We start from the raw sequence: 19,149 nt of genomic DNA, 5'->3' as shown, positions 1-19,149 counted from the left end.
TTATTTTTTAATTAATTTTGTTTATTATTTTTTTATCAATACTTATATATTTTTTAATTTTTATTTAGTTTTTTAAATTTCTTCTCCCACCCCCTCTAACACACCCCCTCCCTTTTCATATTTTGTCTCCCATATAAATAACCTTTATACCCCTAACTTCTTAACTTATAATTTTTTAAAAATTTTGTTTAATTTTTATTTAGCTTTATTTTTTAATCAATTTTATTTATTATTTTTTTATCAAAATTTTTTATTTTATACTCGTATTTTTTCCAATTTTATTTAATTTTATTTTTAATCAACTTTATTTATTATTTTTTATCAATTTTTTAATTTTTTAATTTTATATATTTTTTAACATAATCAGAATCTCTCCCATCCTTTAAATTACTTTCCTAATTCGACACTTAAATTATCCCCATCTAATCCTTAACATATGTTAGAACCTCCCCTCCCTTAAAGTTATCTCACTTCAATTCTTGACACATAACACATGTCAGAATCTTTCACTATCTTTAAATTACCCACCTTCCAATTGACATATGTCAGAACCTCCCATTCCTTTAAATTATCCACCCTTCAATCCTTAACACATGTCAAAACACTCATCTCCCTTTAAATTATCCCCCCTTCCAACCCTTGACACATGTCAGAACCTCTCCTCCTTTTAAATTGATTAAAATTTTTATTTTTATATAGCGTCCACCGTATGTGCTACGTCGTTTTTTAAAATTTTTATACTTTTAAAAGTTTTTACAAATAATAACCCTTAAAATCTACAACTAAACAATAAACAAAATATTATAAACATATAATAAAAAATAAATTATTCAAAAAGAATAAAATTGATAAAAATTGATTAAAAAAACAAAACCAACAAAAATAAAAGAAACAAAACTTAAAAAAAATGTGAATGCGAGAATAAGGAAAGGGCATAAAGGTAAAAAATGAGGTGGGCCGGGAGGTGAGGATATTTGGGAAGGTGGAAAAAGTAGCTCTCAAGAGTTAAACATAATTTTTATGAAAGGGGGAGCATAAGGGAGTTTTTTTTACAAATTATTGTACTATGCTCAAGCTAAAAATCCTTTAAATTATTGTTATGTTTTACTTAATTTTGAACCAAATTATCATAATCAAAAAGGGAGAAATTGTTGATGCAGAAAGCACTAAACGATCGAACCTAGGTTTTGATTATATCAAAGGGTCCAAAGTTAAGTTATCTTGTGATCTAACAAAGTTGATTGAGCTTGTAAGAAAGTCCTAAATTGTCTTAGGCAAAAGTCCTAGTGGATTCTAGACAAGTGGAAAATCCTAGGAGGTGGAACCCTAGGTGATGGAAAGTCCTAGCCGCGGTTAGGCAGGTGGGAAATTCTAGGGGTGGTAACCCTAGATTATGGAAAACCCTAGGGGGAGGTAACCCTAAGTCTTAGGGGGTGGTAACCCTAGGTTATGGGAAAACCCTAGGGGGAGGTAACCCTAGATCCTAGGGGGTGGTAACCCTATGCGGGAAGTCTAGACAGGTTGTGGAGCGGACGTCCAGCAGAAAGTTCAGTTAGTCTGGAGGACCAGTCTAGCAATAAGTAATCTCTCCTGAGAGGAGTAGGTGAGGACGCACTCCCCATCGAGGGAACAGTAGGCATCGGTTCGACCTTGTGTTTCCGGAGGAAATTCAAAGTCAGAATCGGACAGTCGAAAAACTGTCAAGTTATTGATTTATATATTATATGGTATTTTGTCTAACTCAGTTTTGTAGGAAACTATTAATTTTTATAGGGTTAGACTTAGCCTTGATCGGTTGACTAAACTGGGGATCGGTCGACCGAACCTCCAAAGCAAACAGATAGATTTCCCGCTAGATGAACGGATTCGACTGAAGGTTCGGTCGACCGAACAGTGGATATACTGTAAGGTCCCCTAAACTTTAGTTAAGGAGATTATCAAATAAAGCAACAAATTAAGGTTTCATGGGTGTTAACAGGAAGTTTAAATTACTGAATTTTCACGAAAACCTAGGAAAAAAATAATGATGAAGGGGCTCAAAGATTAATTATTACGACAAAAACTTAGGAAAAAAAGAATGATGAAGGGGCTCAAAGATTAATTATTACGACAGAGTTGAAGGATTGGAATGATAGGGTTAATAGGGAATAATAAAAGATTTAGGTAACCTAATTTACCCAAGCTAACACCAATTAGGAGGGAAAATAAATAAGGGTTCATTAACCACACTTATCTAAGTTAATATCAAGTTAATAGCCCTAGGTATAAAAGTCCTTATTTCCTCGGTATCACACTCCATCTCCACAACCCAATCGTTCCGCCTCCTCACGCGCTATCAAGCCTCGACGGATCTACATCCTCGCGGCGGAGAGAGTGCGGCGTCGGAGCTGGCAGTCGATTTCCACCGTGTGGAGCAAATCGAACAGGAGATTGCGAGCATTCAGCAACGGATGCTGGGGAAAACGTGGACACGCAGTGGAAGCCGCAGGGGTTTCGGGGAGGATGAGGAAACACAAGAGCAGGCAACTGTATCTACTGTGATAATTTGATATCTATGGGGTATAGAGGGGTGGAGAAACCTAAGGAAGGTGAGGTTTGGTATGGGTTTTGCCTGTTTCCTTCTTGTAGATGTTCTGTTTGAATGGTTTTTCCTTGGAGATGTTCCGATTCGCTTTCTGGTTGATGCTTTCGATTGTTTTCTTCTCTTGTGGAAGCACCCGATTGGCTTTTCCTTGTAGACGTTTTGGATTGGCTTCTTCTCTGTAGGGATGTGTCGTGTTGGAGGTTTCGGCTGAAGGTTTTGGTTTGGGTTCGCATACGATTCCGAAGTTTTGGCAGTGATTTCAGTTCGACGAAGTTCATATTTCCTGGTAGACTCTCCTAAATGTTTTGGCTAATGTTCTATGAGTTGGGTGATTGAGTTTGAATTCGTGATTTCAGTGATGAATACGGTTTAGTGAGTTGCATGTTATCTGTTGTCTAAATGTTAGACCGAGATGCTGTTGTGATTTGAGCTTCCCATGGAGTTCTGGTTTCAGTTTGGGATATGTCGTGGAGATTTAGAGTCGAATTCGTGTCTCCTTGAGAATTTTGCTTAAAATTTTTGTGTAGTTGCATGTTACGTTTACTCCGCTGTTGATATCGTTTATGGGTTTTGAATTGAGAATTCTGTGTGGATCCTTCTGTAGGGTTGATTCGATTGCTTAATAATGTTGTAGAAAATCTTAGTTGACTCATTTGTGGTGATATTCTTGGTGTTGGTTAGGAGATTTAATAGTTTTGTAGTAAGTTTGGTTTTCCTTGGGATTTATTGCTGTTGGGATTTTGTGAGGATACAGTTTGTAGTGAATCAAAAGAATGAATCGTTATTGTTTCAAATTTTCAGTTAGGAGTAGGAAATTGAATTGGTTACTGGTATGGTTGCAAATTGAATTGGTTTTCATTTAAGCTTAATGGATATTTATCAGTCTCTTGTTGCAAATTAATATCTATATATGCTCATATACCTTCCTATGATACAATCAGATTGAATATGAATGGATACAGAAAATTGACATGTGTACATGATGCGAAGAATTTAGTTATTGATAAATTGGCATGTTTACAGTATATAATGAATTGAGCTATTGTTTTGTTTATACTATGGGTAGAATAAGTTTTATGTGGCTAGATGGCTGAATATATGCATATGTGGTAGTAGTACGGGATGGGTGACCTGGGATGAGCTCCGGAGAAAGCTCATCCAAACTTGACTGATACTGGAATTTATGGTAGCTACGGCTAAATCACTGCATGTTCTCTAGGAGGTACCTCTAGGTTCATGGGACTGTTGACTGGCTCTAATTATGGTTACCAGATATGTAACATATTCACCTTTATTAACTGTGTAGGAACTTTATTTACCGCATTTTTCTTCTCTGTTATACAACCTTTTAGATATGTTTCTATCATTTAACTCCTATCTCTACTATTTTATGGATATCATGTTTCATCACATGAGATTATATTTGCTGGGTTGTAGACTCATGATGCCTACATTACAGGTGAGGATGTGTCTCTCGACACGATGGAGGGCCTACGGACGGAGTAGGCGGGATGGATGCATGGCGTTGTCCGGATATTAGAAGTGGTGAGCTTATGTTCCTCATGGGAAGGGTTTTTGTTTTGGTGAGGTCAAGGGTTTTTGATCGGGATTTTCTTTGTTATACTTTGTGAGAGATGTTGGCTTTTATTTTCGATAAAATAGAACGTTTGATTTGGTATCATGTCATAAGTATATGCTTGGTTTTTGTTTGGTGGGTGATGCAATATATATATATATATATATATATATATATATATATATATATATATATATATAAATATCTGAGGGTTGGTTATAGGTTGTTTCATATACGATGATTGAAATCAGGTCAGATTGATCGGATCTAATCAGATAAGCCAACGAGGATAGTGGGATCGGTCGACCGAACAAGGACTCATTCGAAGCTGAATTTGGACGGGAAGATGGGCCGATTCAGGCAGGATCGGTCAACCGAACTAGGGAGTCATTCAACCTATTAGCGACGAGTCAAACCTAATCTCGAGATCAGTGGATCTGGATCAGACCTAGCTTGGCTATTTAAGGGGGGCTCAATCAATTACTTCAACAACACAATTTTCGAGATCAAGAACGAACAACTGCTGTTTTCTTCAACGCTGCTTAGACAACCGACAAAAGACTTCTAATTCTATTGTTATCGGTAACTTTGTTATATTGTACTTCAAGTTTTGTAATTTTTATTTAAACTATTAATGATTGTCCACTGAAAGCGATCAACAATCGCGGATCTTGGAGTAGGAGTCGTCACAGGCTCTGAACCAAATAAAATAAATTGTGTTAGCATTGCTTTTGTCTTGTTCTTTATTCCGCTGTGTTACTTTGAGTTTTCTGAAACGAACGAATTAGTCACGAGTGTTATTCAACTCCCCCCTCCTCTAACACGTCATCGATCCTACAAGCTAGATCCTACCTATTAAATAGGTGGGGTCTAGCTCATCCCACCAATGAATGTGCAAGATCCGGGATTAGTCCAGGGGTCTTGGACCAAAGGATCCCTACTCAACTCGAAGTTAGAACCTTTTTGTACTCGAACTTCTTGTAATATGATGGTCATTAATCAATTAGTACTTCTTTCGTCTTCTAAACTAAAATTTTCTGCCATTAAAGAATTCTTATTTCTAGAGTTTTTTATCTCCATTTTTGAAAGAGAAGAAGAAGAATATAACGAAGAATGTTGTGATATGTTTTAATTTTAAGATCGATCTTATTTCTGAACTAATTAAAATTATCATCGAAAAGAGTAATATAATTAAGAACTAATTATTAATTTTTTATGGATAAATATCATTAACAGTTCCCAATAAATTTTCTAACTCATTTCAAGTTTCTAATAAATTTTCCAGCTAATTTTAAATTCTAAAAAAAATGAGAATAATGAATAATTTAATTAAGGGCTAATTAATAATTTGTTATGTATAAATATTATTAATAATATTTAATTAATTTTCTAACTGGCCCTATATAGATTTACCGTTAACCAAATATAAAATTTAGAAATGAATCATTTCCATATTCTTAAACTTTCTAAATTTAAAGCTTTCCAATGCAAAATTTATCAAAGATTTATAAAATAAAAAAAATCGTCAATAAAAAATATTTTAATGATTGTGTAAGTGATGTTTAAAATTTTTAATTTAAGAGTATATTTCAAAAAATTTCGGTTCAAAATGAAGCTAATAATTAATATGTATGATTGTTCTTTTTAAATAATTAAAAAATAAATTATTTAATGAACAGTTATTTATAATGTTTTATTTTATAAATTATTAGTAATTCTTTTAAAATAAATATATTGGGTAAGTTAAAAAAATACACTATAATTAAATTAAAATTCATAAGTTAATTAAATATTAAATAAAAATTATAATTGAATTAATTTATTAATTAAAATTATAAATAAATTTAATTAAAAATCATAATTAATTTAAATATTAATTTAAAAAATATAGAAATATTAAATAATAAATAATAAATAAAAATTTATAATTTATAATGTAAGACCAATAAAAAAATTATATAGAATAATAAATTAAAATTTTCGTGCAAAAAGAATAACCTATAAAATATATTATATTTTTTCTAACCCCTATGATTTGATACAACAAAACATTCATATTGTCACCCAAACATCCTAATTCAATCGGCTTACCCTAATGACCAATAAAAACATTCTATAAAACTAAACCAATCACCCCAAGATTAGCTGAGTTTATTATTTTTTCCCTTAATTAATCTTTTTTAATCCCCTCACTCAATCCTTTAGTAACATTAAATTATTATGCTGAAGTTGTTTCCGATGATGAGGTGCTATTATAATCAAGCTCAAAGTTTTTATAAATGAACCAAGATGAACCACAAATTAAAGGCTCGTATCAAACCAATCCAAAATCCAATTCAATTAAAATTCCTTTACTAATTAAACTATTGGGTTGAACTGGCAGATTAGTTTCAATTTCAGAACACTGTCCACTTGAAGTGAATTCACAACTTTGTATGTTAACTCAAAAAATATACCAAACCTTGAGATCAAGTATTACCTCTGTTATCCATACAAACAAAAGCATCTCCTGATTCTCCTCTAGTTTGGAAACAAAGCTATACCTAATTGAACCTTTCTTAACATTAATTGTTAATTGCAATCGAGAAAGGTGGCATTCATACATCGGCAATATCTGTAGAGCTCCTTTCATCTCCAAGTGTAATCTCAATGATATTCTCCTCCAAATCTCAATGGCAAGAAAGGTGGCCAAAGTGTGCCAGAGCTGCTTGACCCTTATGCAAATTATTCCTTGGGCTCATCAAAGTAGTTTGCAGGTATCTCAGGAGGAGGAACCAACGTGGATACACACTTGAACTGGCAAAATGAAGAGTGCAAAGTTAAGACGGAAGTAAATTATGGTTAAAGTTTGTCTCGACCTTTGACTAATTCCCAGTTAGATAGATAAACTTACCCTGTGTTGTTTGTATTTATCTCTGATAGCCACCAAGTTGGGTGCTTTCTTTTTCAACTGTAAATCAAGTAGAGCTTGAATGCAATCCTTCAGATCAATTGATTTATACCCAGTGCACTCACTTAATTTCCTGTTCTGTAATGTAGACAAATAGTTAGCTTCGCACCAGAATTGAGATCTCTAAACCACCTTATATGAAGAATCATATCTTACCCAAGGTTGGTTTTTTGGATTAAGAGTGTATCTAGAAACAAAGACAGCGGAAGCGGCAACCATAGAAGGCAAAAAGCGATGGCAGCCATAATCCAGTAAGCTTAATTCAGCAAGATAACAACACAAGAACTCTAATTGAAGAGCTGGATACTGCTTGAATTTGATCAAGAGAGAATATAAGCAACAACACCATTTTGGGAATATACAATTCCAAGAGAGAATAAACACTCACTTTATAATCTTCTTCACCAGCCATAGTAAAGCGCCTTAAGAAGGTTTTGGTGGTAGGACTGCCCAATTCAAACTTGAGAAAATTTAGAACGTCAGTCTCCATTTTGACTACCTCTTGCTTGGTATAAGTATTATCGGTGATGTAACAAAAGTCTTCCACACTGGGAGGAGTGATCTCTTCATATTTCCTGCAGTTGTAGAGTACTAATCAATCAACAGATCAATAAAAACTCACAAAGATCCTCATTTGATACACAAAGCCCGTCAGGACTTACGAGGCGATGAGCATGGAAGAGACACCAAGGAGCTGCAATCTATGCCGGTTTATTGGATTGAAAGAAAGGAATCGATCAATGTACGCAACGGTGAGGTAAATGGTATCAGATACCAGCTTGTATTCCTCTGCCACTTCAACAAGCCAATCCACCAAAATCGCCCTCATGTTAGCTGTGGAATCCTTCTGAACCGTCTCCATATAGTTCACCACTGGCATCCTCTTCGTCTCAAGCTAAAAATCCAACGAAATCAATATCATATATATACTCAATTACTTCAGAAAAAAAAAACGAAGGGGGAAAAACTCAGAAGAAGTCGAACCTCCATAGATCTGAGATACTGGTATATATCAGAAGCGTAATGCACACAGAGCTGAGGGTCATGGACCTCAGACCCCGAGTCCACCGAGGCGGCGATCTCCACAGGAGCAGACTCCAAGGAGTGTTCCTTCCTCCCTGGCTTCGATTTGGGTTTGGAAGGGGGAGGGATGGAGAGATCGGCTGCGAAGTGGATGACAGGGTTGGCGGCCGAAGTAATCTCGCCCAGAGCAACGCGGTTCTTCTTGGCCGGGCCACGAGGATCCGCAGCGACCGCAGAGACGGATCTCTTGGCAGCAGCCCGGGTGAGGCGAGGGGCGCAGTTCTCCTTGGCCGTCATGGATGATTGCGCTCCCTCGCTCCCCCTTCTTCGACCTTGATGATCGATCTAGGCTTCGACGGAGCGATCGAGAGATGCGAATGGGGGAGTCAATGCGAGGCGGAACGGGAGGTTGTATAGGAGCGGAGATGGAGAGGGAAACGAAGTCCGCCATTTTTTGGGGGAGCGGTTCGAAATCGAGACGGCACTGCAGCGGCGGCGGTGGGGATTTGGAGACCGATTGGAGAAGTAGGAAAGTTGGAAATCCAACGGCTGAGGAGTTCGCGGGATCATTTTCTCACACCCGTCCGATGGCGCCAGGTGTTGTCGGGAAATGGAGGGAACCGCTGCGCGCTCGCCATTTTTTCTCTCTTCTCAAATTTTCGAAGCAAATGGGAAGTATTGAAGAGCGCATCGAATCGGACCCGGTCCGGTCCGGTTCGGTTTCACACGACGTGATGGTTCATCCAGATGTTCGACCGGCTCAGATCGAGGGTCGATAACTCAGTTTACGTAGTTGATCCGTTGTCTACTTGTCTTGGTTCGTGTTGAATATTTGGAGTTTAGAACTAAATAGAAGCAAAAAAAAAAAAAACTCTCTGAAATATATTTATATGTGATAAATACTTTTGTAATCTAAAATTTTTTCAGATAATATCGTGATAGAATTTAAAATAAGAAAAATAATAAAAAGTTTAGAAAATACATTAGACAATGCAATAAATAAATAATTTTAATTTGGTTTTATTATCTATAGATGACGCACCTTTTGTTATTTTTAGTATTTAAGATTCAGAATAAATTTTATAATTTATTTATTAATTAATAAAAAAAAATAAAAAACTATTTTGTTAGATATAAAACTCTGAATTTTATGATTGATTAATCAATTTCAGCAATTATTATCATTATTCTCCTTCTATGAACAAACACAGACTTTATCACAATAACTTAGGATATTTTCAATGGAGGATATTTAATTTGGAAGATATATTTCGACTTATAGGATAATGATTATTTTATTAAGATTTTTTATTATATAATTTGAGAAATTTGAGAGTAAGATATTTAGTATGTGAGATTTGGGATAGTTGAAGAGTGAGATATTTGATTGATGATATGAACTTGGGACCATAAATATTTGAGAGAAATATTTAGGCTATGTCTTGATTGGGTATAATGTAATCTAGCTTCAAATGTAATTAAATTTGTAATGTAATGTAATTTTTATTATATTAATACGTTTGGTAATATAATGTATGTAATATTTGATTATATTTTTTTGATTGTGTCCATTATTTTTTATAAGAAATGTAATTCGTATTATTATGAAATGACAAAAATATCATGCGACCTCTATCGACGACTATCGCACCTTTATCGAAACTTGTGGCAACTAAAGGGCGCCATCGTTGGCCTCCTTCGTCGATCGCCGCCATAGACAATCGTCGGTCGTCGACAACTGACAACCGCCGCCCGTCGACAACTGACAACCGGCAACTGGTGACGACCGGTGGCGACAACGACGACGGCCGACGACAACCAACGACCGACGACGACCGCCGACGACGACGACCGCCGACGACGACGGCGACGATGACCGACGACGACCACAGCGGTGGCTGCCGACGGTCGTGGGCGACGAAGACCGGCAATGGCAACGACAACCGACGATGATGGACAGTGGCCACGATGGACTACGGATATATTTAATATTTAAATTTTTATTAAACGATAATTTTATAATATAATCATATTACATAATATTTACTTTATAATTTAGATTATAAAATTTCACAATCTATTATAATCCAAATTATATTACAATCAAAGTTTAAAATTCAATCAAATAAAATAATTAATTTTATAATATACCTGATTGTGATGCTCTTGCAGTGGAACCGAAAGATCTTTTTACAATTTGCTATTTCCTGATTTCAAATGGGGCTCGCTTTTTGTCCAACCGTTACTTCGGGGTTTCGGCCGCCAACGGTTTTAGGTTAGCTCGCGGCTTCTCTCTCACTGTTTAATAATTTAGATCGAGAAACGCGTTTCCCTTGTTCGAATCTGACAGTAAACCCTAAGCCTGCGGCTTCCAACTCCCTTTCGGCCTTCGCCACCAATCGACGCCGTCATGCAGGCGACAACGGCAGCTCACCGCTACCACCCCTTCTCTCCGTTCTCCTCACCTTCGTTCTCCATCTCCCTTCCCTTCGTGAAACCTTCCACAATTCGGCTTCGAAATCCGGCAGCTGCCGCCGTCCGCATGAGCCTCCGGGAGGACGGGCCCTCCGTGGCGGTTGTGGGTGTCACGGGGGCTGTAGGTCAGGAGTTCCTTAGCGTCCTGTCTGACCGCGACTTCCCCTACCGGAACATCCGCCTCCTCGCCAGTCGCCGCTCCGCTGGGAAGCAGCTTACCTTTGAGGACCGGAAGTATACGGTGGAGGAGCTTCGACCAGAGAGCTTTGACGGGATTGACATTGCTCTCTTCAGTGCGGGTGGATCGATCAGCAAGGAGTTCGGTCCGGTGGCTGTCGAGAGGGGCTCTATCGTGGTGGATAATAGCTCGGCGTTTCGGATGGATCCTGAGGTGCCTCTTGTTATCCCGGAGGTGAACTCCGAGGCAATGGCCCATATAAAGATCAAAGGAAGGTCTGGGAAAGGAGCGCTCATTGCTAATCCTAATTGTTCGACCATTATTTGTCTCATGGCTGCTACGCCACTGCATCGCCATGCCAAGGTAACATCTATTGTTGGAAATTTAATTTTGGCTTGAATTTTGCTCCGTCGCCTTATGTATTCTCGCTGATTCTTGGAGCGCCTTTTTTTAACAGTCCTTTTCCTGAGTTCATAGTTTTCCAATTTTGATCTTCAGGTTGTATGAAAAAACAACTGGAAGAAAAAAAGGAACTTCTTTTGGATTTTTTTTTTGTACAGAACAATTTTCAGTTATTGATGTGGTTGTGCCATTTATATTACAACTAGCACTAGGGAGCACGACTTTTCTTGTGTCCATATCATATGGACTATGGAGCCTCTCCTAATTTATGTTTCATTCTCTTTCTTTCCCTTTTTTGGATATCACATCGATTTCAAATATATATTTTTTCTGTCATTTATACGCCAGATTTTTTATTTTTTTTTATTGTTTTTATAAATCAAGGGTTTTACCTGTTCTTACTTCGCAGAACATGACCTTGTGAGGTTGCCAATAGCTTATGAAATTTCCTTAATTCATATTCATTCCGTTCTCCTAAAATATTTAAAAGATAGAGACACCCCTTACTATGTTAAAATTGTTTATCTTTCATCCTTACTGTCTTGTCCACACTTTAACTCACATTCCATGGTAAAACCAGTTCATGTGCATAATCCACTTGCTAATTTAAGTAATTTATGCTAGGATTATTTTGCATCTAAATGGGGATGGGGGAGAGGCAAAAGTGCATGACCTAAAAATTAAAATTCCTTTACATTGCAATTCCAAATGCAAATAGTAAATCTAAACAATATAAAAAGTTAAAAAGAGAAATCATAAATGGTAATGGGAATGCTTGACATTGTTCAGATACAGCCTAATGATTCTTTTGCTGGATCAAACTTAAAATACCAACTATGAAAGACTCCTTTGAGGGGAGCTGATAGCTTCTGGTTGGAATCAATCGATTTGAATGTTCGACAGTTGATTGCTATCCAAATAAGATAACCTTATCGTTCAGTCGACCAAGTCTTGCATCTAATCCACTGATGACATTTCAAATAAACTTAATATGCATTTAGTTGACTAGTTGGATAAGATCACAAGCTTATCAACTAATGACTTTTATTTTTAATCGACTAATAATCTTGACAGTTGACTTAGCTAGCCAATACAGTAAGCTTATCTATCCAATGGTCACATGAGTTAACTCAATTGACATTCCAGCCAACTCAAATCAGACAGAAACTAAGTCTTTACTAGAACATTAGATCTTAGCCGACCAAGTAATTGACTAGGAATCACAGACAAAAGTTAGTCAACTTGATCTCTAATTTTGCTCAATTTACACCTCGTAAGCCCTTGCAATCTTCCAAGGTCAAGCTCATGCTTACACTACAACCACAAACTCATGTTCACCTGTCAAATTCTCTTAATGCTAGAGGTTACAAGTCACACAATCTCTTACAATACATTGTCTTATGGTTGCCAACTTTGCGTTGTCCAAGAGTTCACTTTCCATCAAATTGTAGGCCCCTCAGGTGTACGAAGCCTATGTTCTGCTCCACATGTCATTCTTTACTATCACGTATGAAGTCTACCTCTTGTGACTCTCATCAAAGCTATCAAACCAATTCCAATCTTCTCGTCTTGCAGTCCTTTAGATGGCTCATACCACTCTGGCAGACCATGAACCTCTTAAGCCTTGAGCGAAACCATTTTGGTCGTACCAAGTCAACATCACAACTCCATCTCATCTAATCGCAAGCTCTGCGAGCTTCATATGCACGTTATCAAGTTCCTGTAAACTCCTCTTACACATCAGCAACACAAGCTAAAACCTAACTTAAAATCCTTTGTCAAACACATCAAAACATGTTGGTTGAACATGGCCACTCATGCATGATTGCACAAACAACAAATACTATGTGTTGTTATCCTTTTTATTGGTTATGCCTTGATCTTTGGACACAACTGTGGTTCCAAGGCATCACTCAAAGATGTCTATATGCACCTTGTATAATATTCAAAGAAATAGAACGTTGAGCCTGATAGCAGTGTATTGGGATTGTTCTATATGAATTATATTGGAATGAACTATTCCAGGAATATTCAATAGAATAGTGATTGGTACTAGTGTTTGAAGTTTATTATCATGTAAGTTTTTTTTTGCATCCTAATAAACATATGATAAAGACCATCATGGTTTTAGATTATTTTGTTTCTTTCCTTTTTCGTCTTTGTAATTAACACCGAGAAACACATTTAAAATGGTATGGATATGAACTTTGGCGTCCTGTAAATGCCTCAATTAAACGATGTGAGATCATGATAAATATGCACATTAATAGAGGAAAAGGTAGATCAAAGAAGATTTGGTTAGCAATAATAAAAGAGATTAAAATTTACTTAAATATAGATGAGAATATAGTAGGAGATGAGGCTAATAACGTAGGAGGATCCATATAACCGAATTCATTTAGTAGATAAAGGCTTTGGTTGTTATCTACTTTTTGGAAGTTAATATTATCCCATCTAAAAACTTAGCTGAAGTTGGAAAAATAATGTACCAATTAATTGATTCAATGGATTCTCACTACTATGCAATTGTTTTTACAAGAATGAGGGAACAAGAGTTATTGCTTGCACTATTCTCTTGCTATTAATATTAATTACTATTATTAAATTCGTGAAAGTGTAAATTTGTATGGAATAGGGTCTGGACTGATAAAATTTGAATTATACATGGAATCTTAGCATGCCCCCTCCTCAAGGAAAAGAGTAGATTTTGTAGAACATTTTAATTCTAGTATCAAACATCTGCTGGGTAGGGAAAAAAAGTTGATAGGGAGAGGATAAAATACTATATCCTTCATTTGTGCTTCTTTGGAGGGAAGAGACACCTTGCACAATGTTTCTTTGGATGAAAGGAGGAAAATTTGAGTTTGTGGAAATGATTTTGTAAAAACATTAAAAACAAAAATCAGTTGAATAAAAACATCATCTTGAATTTTTTTTCCCATAGCTAAACTGAATCCTCTCCACCCAAATTGGGTGTTCACTTTTGGTGAAACAATTTTGGTCAACTAAGGAATTCTTTCCCACTGATTCTTTACCTCTTAGAGCCCTCCCAAGGAAACAGAGGGAAAGGTGGATTCCATCTATCTTTCTTTCCTGAAGAAACACGCTATCTCAGTAGTTTGACTATTACAATTAAGTCTAGATGGTCGATGTGAGATGGAGATATTCATTATCAGGCACACTATGCTGAATGAGAACATCTTTTTGTTGTAGATTTCTTTATAGATATAATCATGAAAATTGATAGATTCATTCTTGACTCCAAGGATTTCCTATGGTTGTCCAACTGATTTTTTGTTATTGAATGTTTTTGGAATCTATCGAAGTGGTATTCAGCAAATGATTTAAGTTTAATATAACTGTTTCATTTATTAGAAGTTTAAATCTGATCATTGGAATTTGTCACTTTTCATAACCAAGCATTGAGTGGAAAAATTATATCCTATTCTTTTGCTTGCAGGTCGTTAGGATGGTTGTCAGCACCTATCAAGCAGCTAGTGGTGCAGGTGCTGCTGCCATGGAGGAGTTGGTGCAGCAGACTCGTGAGGTCTTTGTTTTGTTTAAAATTTTATGCAATCAACTTGTGACCTGCCATCCTTATTACATTATAATCTTGTTTATTTTATAGGTCTTGGATGGCAAAGAACCTACCTGTAAAATCTTTAAGCAGCAGGTTGCTTGTCGTCACCTTTACTCTGGAAAATATGTTCAAGGGGTTGATTAGCACCAGATTTTGATTCATCTAAGTTTCTCTTTGTGCAGTATGCTTTTAACTTGTTCTCACACAATGCGGCAGTTCTTTCTAATGGCTATAATGAGGAAGAAATGAAACTAGTGAAGGAAACACGAAAAATTTGGGCAAGTGCTTGGGTGTTATTCACAATCACCTTTTAGAATATTTTCTTATTTTTGATGGAATTGTTTGTTTCATATTATTAACTTGTTTAAAGAATGTTTTTTCTCCAGAATGACAAGAATGTCAAAGTATCCGCAACTTGCATTCGAGTTCCTGTGATGCGTGCACATGCAGAAAGTGTGAATCTTCAATTTGAGAAGCCTCTCAGTGAGGTCAGTTAAATAAACATCTCAAAGGAAAACATTACCAAGTCTTGTTTGTGATTCTTTGTCATATTTTGCGAGATGATTGTGCTACAAAAACTTTTAGTCTGTCAAATAAATATCTAGAACTATTAATATTTTTATTTTTTATGTTTGGCATTCTTTGTTAGTGCCAAATCATTCTTTCTTTGTTGGTTTGCTTTCCAATATAACAGCATGTTATATTGGTATGCACCATTTATTGCATATGCAGTTATATCAGTATATGTAATAATTCTCACACCTTGGATCAATAAAGTATGCATACTGTGGCCTAATATGTACTTGTTCTGTCTGTCTTGGACATACTGTACCCCCATTATCAGATTGTATAAAAGCAATCACTCTTCTATCTATAGTTTCCTTTATTCCATTACATACCTATGGTCGTTGATTCCAAAACATGTTAGCACTCCTTGTGTAATTTATAACAAAAAGAACGAGGCCTCCAAGGTTATTCTTGCTCAAAATAATCTACACTTCCATGCTTTCTTATTTGTTGGCATGATTAATTAATTGTTTTTCCTAGATTGTTGTTGATTTAACATGAAATTTAACTCAATTATGAGAAGAAAATTGACTAATTTCTGTTGTTTTTTTACTTGGAGAATTGGAGTTCATTTATTTATTACTTGTCAGAGGTGCAAGCATTATTCTAGACTTGATAAATTTTGGCATCATCTTTGCCCTCAATGATTCTACATGGTAGCTAGGACAAAGATACTATCTACTGTTAGATTGAGGGCCTTGTTAAGAGCATAGCCCTACTTCTGGCTAGATGTCATGTATGTTGAGGGTTCTCCTTTTGAACAAGCAGGAACTAGTTGTTGCAGTGTATTTGCTGTATTGCTTGACTGCTTGAAATGCATTCCTCCTTTGATATTCTGAAATTTTATTGCATACAGGATACTGCTAGGCGCATTCTGGAGGGGGCCACTGGTTTGGTAGTTGTAGATGACCGAGATTCCAATCGTTTCCCTACACCTTTGGATGTTAGTTTCCCTCTACTTTTACTAATGTATCATGGTATTTAAAAGCTAGTAACTATATTCCCTGTCTGCAGTCGCCATCTAAAATGTTTTGAATAAAAACGAACAAATAAAATTCCTTCTCACTTCTCATCTAAACATTGTTTAACTGCATTCTCCGTTTTAATTAAATAATTGAAACCATTTAAGCACCCTGCTAAAACATCCATGATCCAGGTATCAAGCAAAGACGATGTTGCGGTAGGACGTATACGTCAGGATCTGTCTCAAGATGGCAATCTCGGGTAATATATCCTGTTACATTATCCTCTACTGCTATTAACGTGATTTACCCTATCAGAAACAGATTACGGTTAGCCCTTTTAACGTTATCTATTTATACTATGCACTCATTCAAAATCACAACAGATTGGACTTGTTTGTCTGCGGAGATCAAATCCGCAAGGGTGCAGCTCTAAATGCTATCCAGATTGCAGAAAAGCTGTTGTAGACGTGCCTGTTCATTTTACCTGATGTTTAGGCATTTCCTTTGATGCGTCTTAGTGGAAGGATGGTAGCATCATTTTCTCCCCTCAGCTTGAGTCAATTTATCTTTAATTTAATTACTTTATAGTAAATGCTATCCAGATTGCAGAAAAGTTATTGTAGAGGTGCCTGTTCATTTAACTTGATGGAGAGGGATGGTAGCAATTTTTTTTTTGTTTTAACCCAGATTGAGTTTATTTATCTTGAATTTAATTACGTTGTGGAGAAAGCCAATATTGTGATATAAGACAATCAACTTTTTTTTGTCTTCTAACTTATACATTGTTAGAAAGTAGTAATTTGCAACTATAGAATAAGAATATTTTGGTTGAAATACTGAATGGCATTTTTGGTTCTCTCTTTATCGGACTTGAATAGCATCCTTTTCCTATAGGGTTTTTTTACACTACCAATCAAATGATGAGTGTGTTGCTCACTGCTCGAAGTTGATGTTGCCCCTGACTTTTCCTTGAGGAAATATTTGCTTCTAGTTCTTGTTGCTCCATTTTTTTGGTTTTTCTTTCATGAATCTTTGTTTAAGTAGCTCTTCCTCTTCTATTTCGGTACCAGCAGATCTTTCATTTATTCATTTGCAGTGAATTGTTTGACCATTCCTTTTCCTCTTGACTGCAGTCTCCATGGATATCATGCATTGCATTAATAGGATCTACAATAATCAGGCTGACTGGTCTTCAACCTAGCGGTCCCAACCAGCTGTACAAAGTTAATAAATGATACCTTTCTACTTTTCAGGCTTTTCATGTTTCTTAGCGTCCAAGGCAAAGTGGCTGTTTAAACAAAAGATCAACGCCACATGATTCTTGTACTCGATTCTGCTCCTTTAAAATCTCGAGTAGAATAAATAAAGCCTGAAGAATTCATCTGACTTGGTGCATGATTCTTTCGTTGTCTCTGTTTCGAAGCCACTCTGCTCTCGTCTTTTTTGGTACCTTCTTGTCTTTGTATTTCACTTGAATTTGCCCTTAATCCCTTCCAACGCTGTATGTGCTTATCTACATTGTCTGTCACTTTACTCTTGTTCTCTCAGAAAAGAAATCAATATATATATTGAGATACAAAAAACACTTTATTCCAGCACTGCTTACGATTACTTAGGTACATGCATCTCCACTCACATATCAGACACTCTCACAAGAAAACAAGCAGGCACATGACATGCACGAGAAGAACCCGAGAGAAAGGAAACTGCTCCGAAGGTCTGGCGAAGAACCGAATCACGGGCACTTTGGTCGCCGCCGCTTGCCGACGCCGGTGGTCTTGTCCCTGTAACATGGGCATTCGTCCTTGTGGCCGTAGGTGCCCGACGGCACGCAATGACACTGTGCGCAGCACAAGCCGCAGTACTTGAGGCAGCCATCCATCACACTGGCCTTGGAGCACCTCACCTTGCATTTGCTCCGACAAAATGCTAACCAAATCAAACCAAACCAAATTAAGCCAATTCAACTATCTATTCACATGACCAAACTCATCAGTACTTGTAATACACGCAAGTTGCTTCTGCCTGGTGGATTACCTGAATCTGCCATGGTGGCTTGGAGATGAGAAGAGGCCAGGAGGAGAAACAAAAATGCTAAGGCGTAGTGGATGGGCTTCATGGCCTCTGCGCTTGGCTTATGGAGGTGGTGGTGGCTTTGAATGCTATGTGAGGTGCCTTCTCTTGCCATTTATACAGAGAAGTAGAGGAGTGCGGTGTGGTGTGGGGCATGAGCAGTGATGGTGTGAGGGTCACTTAAATTAGAGATTGGGCTGGCATCCAATAGGTGTCCATACCCTTGTCCTGGGATTAAAGTGTCAAACGCTCACTAAAAGTTACTGGTACCTGTGTTGTTTTTTTTATCTCAATTTGAATTGTCCGTGAGGATGAATCCATGTGACAGCACTGGAAGATGCTCTTAGTTTACATCGACAAGAGGCTTTAGCTTTCATTAATGAAGAAATTGCTGAGTATTTCTGGCCTTTTCTACCTACTTGATATAGAGATGACCTACATATCAAACCCTAACAATGCATCAACCTGTATCAAAATTTAGTGTACTATTAGAGTGGGGCAGCGAGACTTGCAATTATAGATTCCTTGCCTCACCGACGTCCTTCCCTTGTTTTCGTTCGTCGGTGAAGAGCTTTTACTCGATGCTGAATTATGGATTCCTTCGCTTTACTACCTGGCATGAGAAGCTCTGGAAGTAAAGAGGGCACCTCGAAAAAGCACATGAACATATCAAATGCCGAGCGAGCAGTCTTGATATGGGGCCTTCTTCTCTTGGGGGAGGTGGAAACTGTATAAGGAATTTTGGATCAATTAATGAATCAACCAATGTATTGTCA

General features: G+C 36.8%; 3 protein-coding genes and 1 long non-coding RNA gene across 5 annotated transcripts; 2 read left to right on the top strand and 2 right to left on the bottom strand.

Annotated features, from left to right (window-relative positions):
* The first annotated feature begins 2,299 nt into the window (after positions 1-2,299).
* Positions 2,300-4,294, top strand: LOC122018584. The gene is made up of 2 exons (XR_006121829.1): positions 2,300-2,588; positions 4,044-4,294. It is a non-coding gene; the product is annotated as an uncharacterized LOC122018584 (long non-coding RNA).
* Positions 4,295-6,622: 2,328 nt separating this feature from the next.
* Positions 6,623-8,593, bottom strand: LOC122020743 (cyclin-A3-1-like). 2 transcript variants are annotated; one of them, XM_042578762.1, is made up of 6 exons: positions 8,095-8,593; positions 7,773-8,005; positions 7,499-7,685; positions 7,267-7,419; positions 7,054-7,188; positions 6,623-6,956 (listed from the first exon to the last, which is right to left on the bottom strand). In XM_042578762.1, exons 1-6 carry the CDS (start codon positions 8,428-8,430, stop codon positions 6,885-6,887), a joined length of 1,116 nt encoding a protein of 371 aa, XP_042434696.1. In that variant the 5' UTR covers positions 8,431-8,593; the 3' UTR covers positions 6,623-6,884. The 2 variants fall into 2 exon arrangements, with proteins under 2 accessions (XP_042434696.1, XP_042434697.1); XM_042578763.1 differs by having other exon boundaries at positions 7,267-7,416; positions 8,095-8,592.
* Positions 8,594-10,446: 1,853 nt separating this feature from the next.
* On the top strand, positions 10,447-17,074 carry LOC122020492 (aspartate-semialdehyde dehydrogenase-like). Its single transcript, XM_042578447.1, has 8 exons — positions 10,447-11,149; positions 14,649-14,735; positions 14,817-14,861; positions 14,951-15,046; positions 15,155-15,256; positions 16,192-16,278; positions 16,492-16,559; positions 16,684-17,074. The coding sequence occupies exons 1-8, from the start codon at positions 10,544-10,546 to the stop codon at positions 16,763-16,765; spliced, it is 1,173 nt and encodes a 390-aa protein (XP_042434381.1). The 5' UTR covers positions 10,447-10,543; the 3' UTR covers positions 16,766-17,074.
* Positions 17,075-17,866: 792 nt separating this feature from the next.
* LOC122020493 (peamaclein-like) lies at positions 17,867-18,503 on the bottom strand. Its single transcript, XM_042578448.1, has 2 exons — positions 18,338-18,503; positions 17,867-18,229 (listed from the first exon to the last, which is right to left on the bottom strand). Exons 1-2 carry the CDS (start codon positions 18,486-18,488, stop codon positions 18,036-18,038), a joined length of 345 nt encoding a protein of 114 aa, XP_042434382.1. The 5' UTR covers positions 18,489-18,503; the 3' UTR covers positions 17,867-18,035.
* Between the last annotated feature and the right edge of the window lie 646 nt (positions 18,504-19,149).

The sequence above is a fragment of the Zingiber officinale genome, chromosome 9A (assembly GCF_018446385.1).
Source record: "Zingiber officinale cultivar Zhangliang chromosome 9A, Zo_v1.1, whole genome shotgun sequence".
NCBI classification, from domain to species: Eukaryota; Viridiplantae; Streptophyta; class Magnoliopsida; order Zingiberales; family Zingiberaceae; genus Zingiber; species Zingiber officinale.
The sequence above is the reverse complement of the archived record's forward strand: the minus strand, read 5'-3'. Positions and strand labels throughout refer to the sequence as shown.

Coding starts and splice junctions, on each gene's coding strand:
- LOC122020743 (XM_042578762.1), bottom strand. CDS start 8,430: ATGACGGCCAAGGAGAACTGCGCCCCTCGCCTCACCCGGGCTGCTGCC. Junction 8,006..8,094: donor AGTATCTCAGATCTATGGAG/GTTCGACTTCTT, acceptor TTGGATTTTTAG/CTTGAGACGAAGAGGATGCC. Junction 7,686..7,772: donor TCTTCCATGCTCATCGCCTC/GTAAGTCCTGAC, acceptor CTACAACTGCAG/GAAATATGAAGAGATCACTC.
- LOC122020492 (XM_042578447.1), top strand. CDS start 10,544: ATGCAGGCGACAACGGCAGCTCACCGCTACCACCCCTTCTCTCCGTTC. Junction 14,862..14,950: donor GTAAAATCTTTAAGCAGCAG/GTTGCTTGTCGT, acceptor CTCTTTGTGCAG/TATGCTTTTAACTTGTTCTC. Junction 15,257..16,191: donor TTGAGAAGCCTCTCAGTGAG/GTCAGTTAAATA, acceptor TATTGCATACAG/GATACTGCTAGGCGCATTCT.
- LOC122020493 (XM_042578448.1), bottom strand. CDS start 18,488: ATGGCAAGAGAAGGCACCTCACATAGCATTCAAAGCCACCACCACCTC. Junction 18,230..18,337: donor AGCCACCATGGCAGATTCAG/GTAATCCACCAG, acceptor TGATTTGGTTAG/CATTTTGTCGGAGCAAATGC.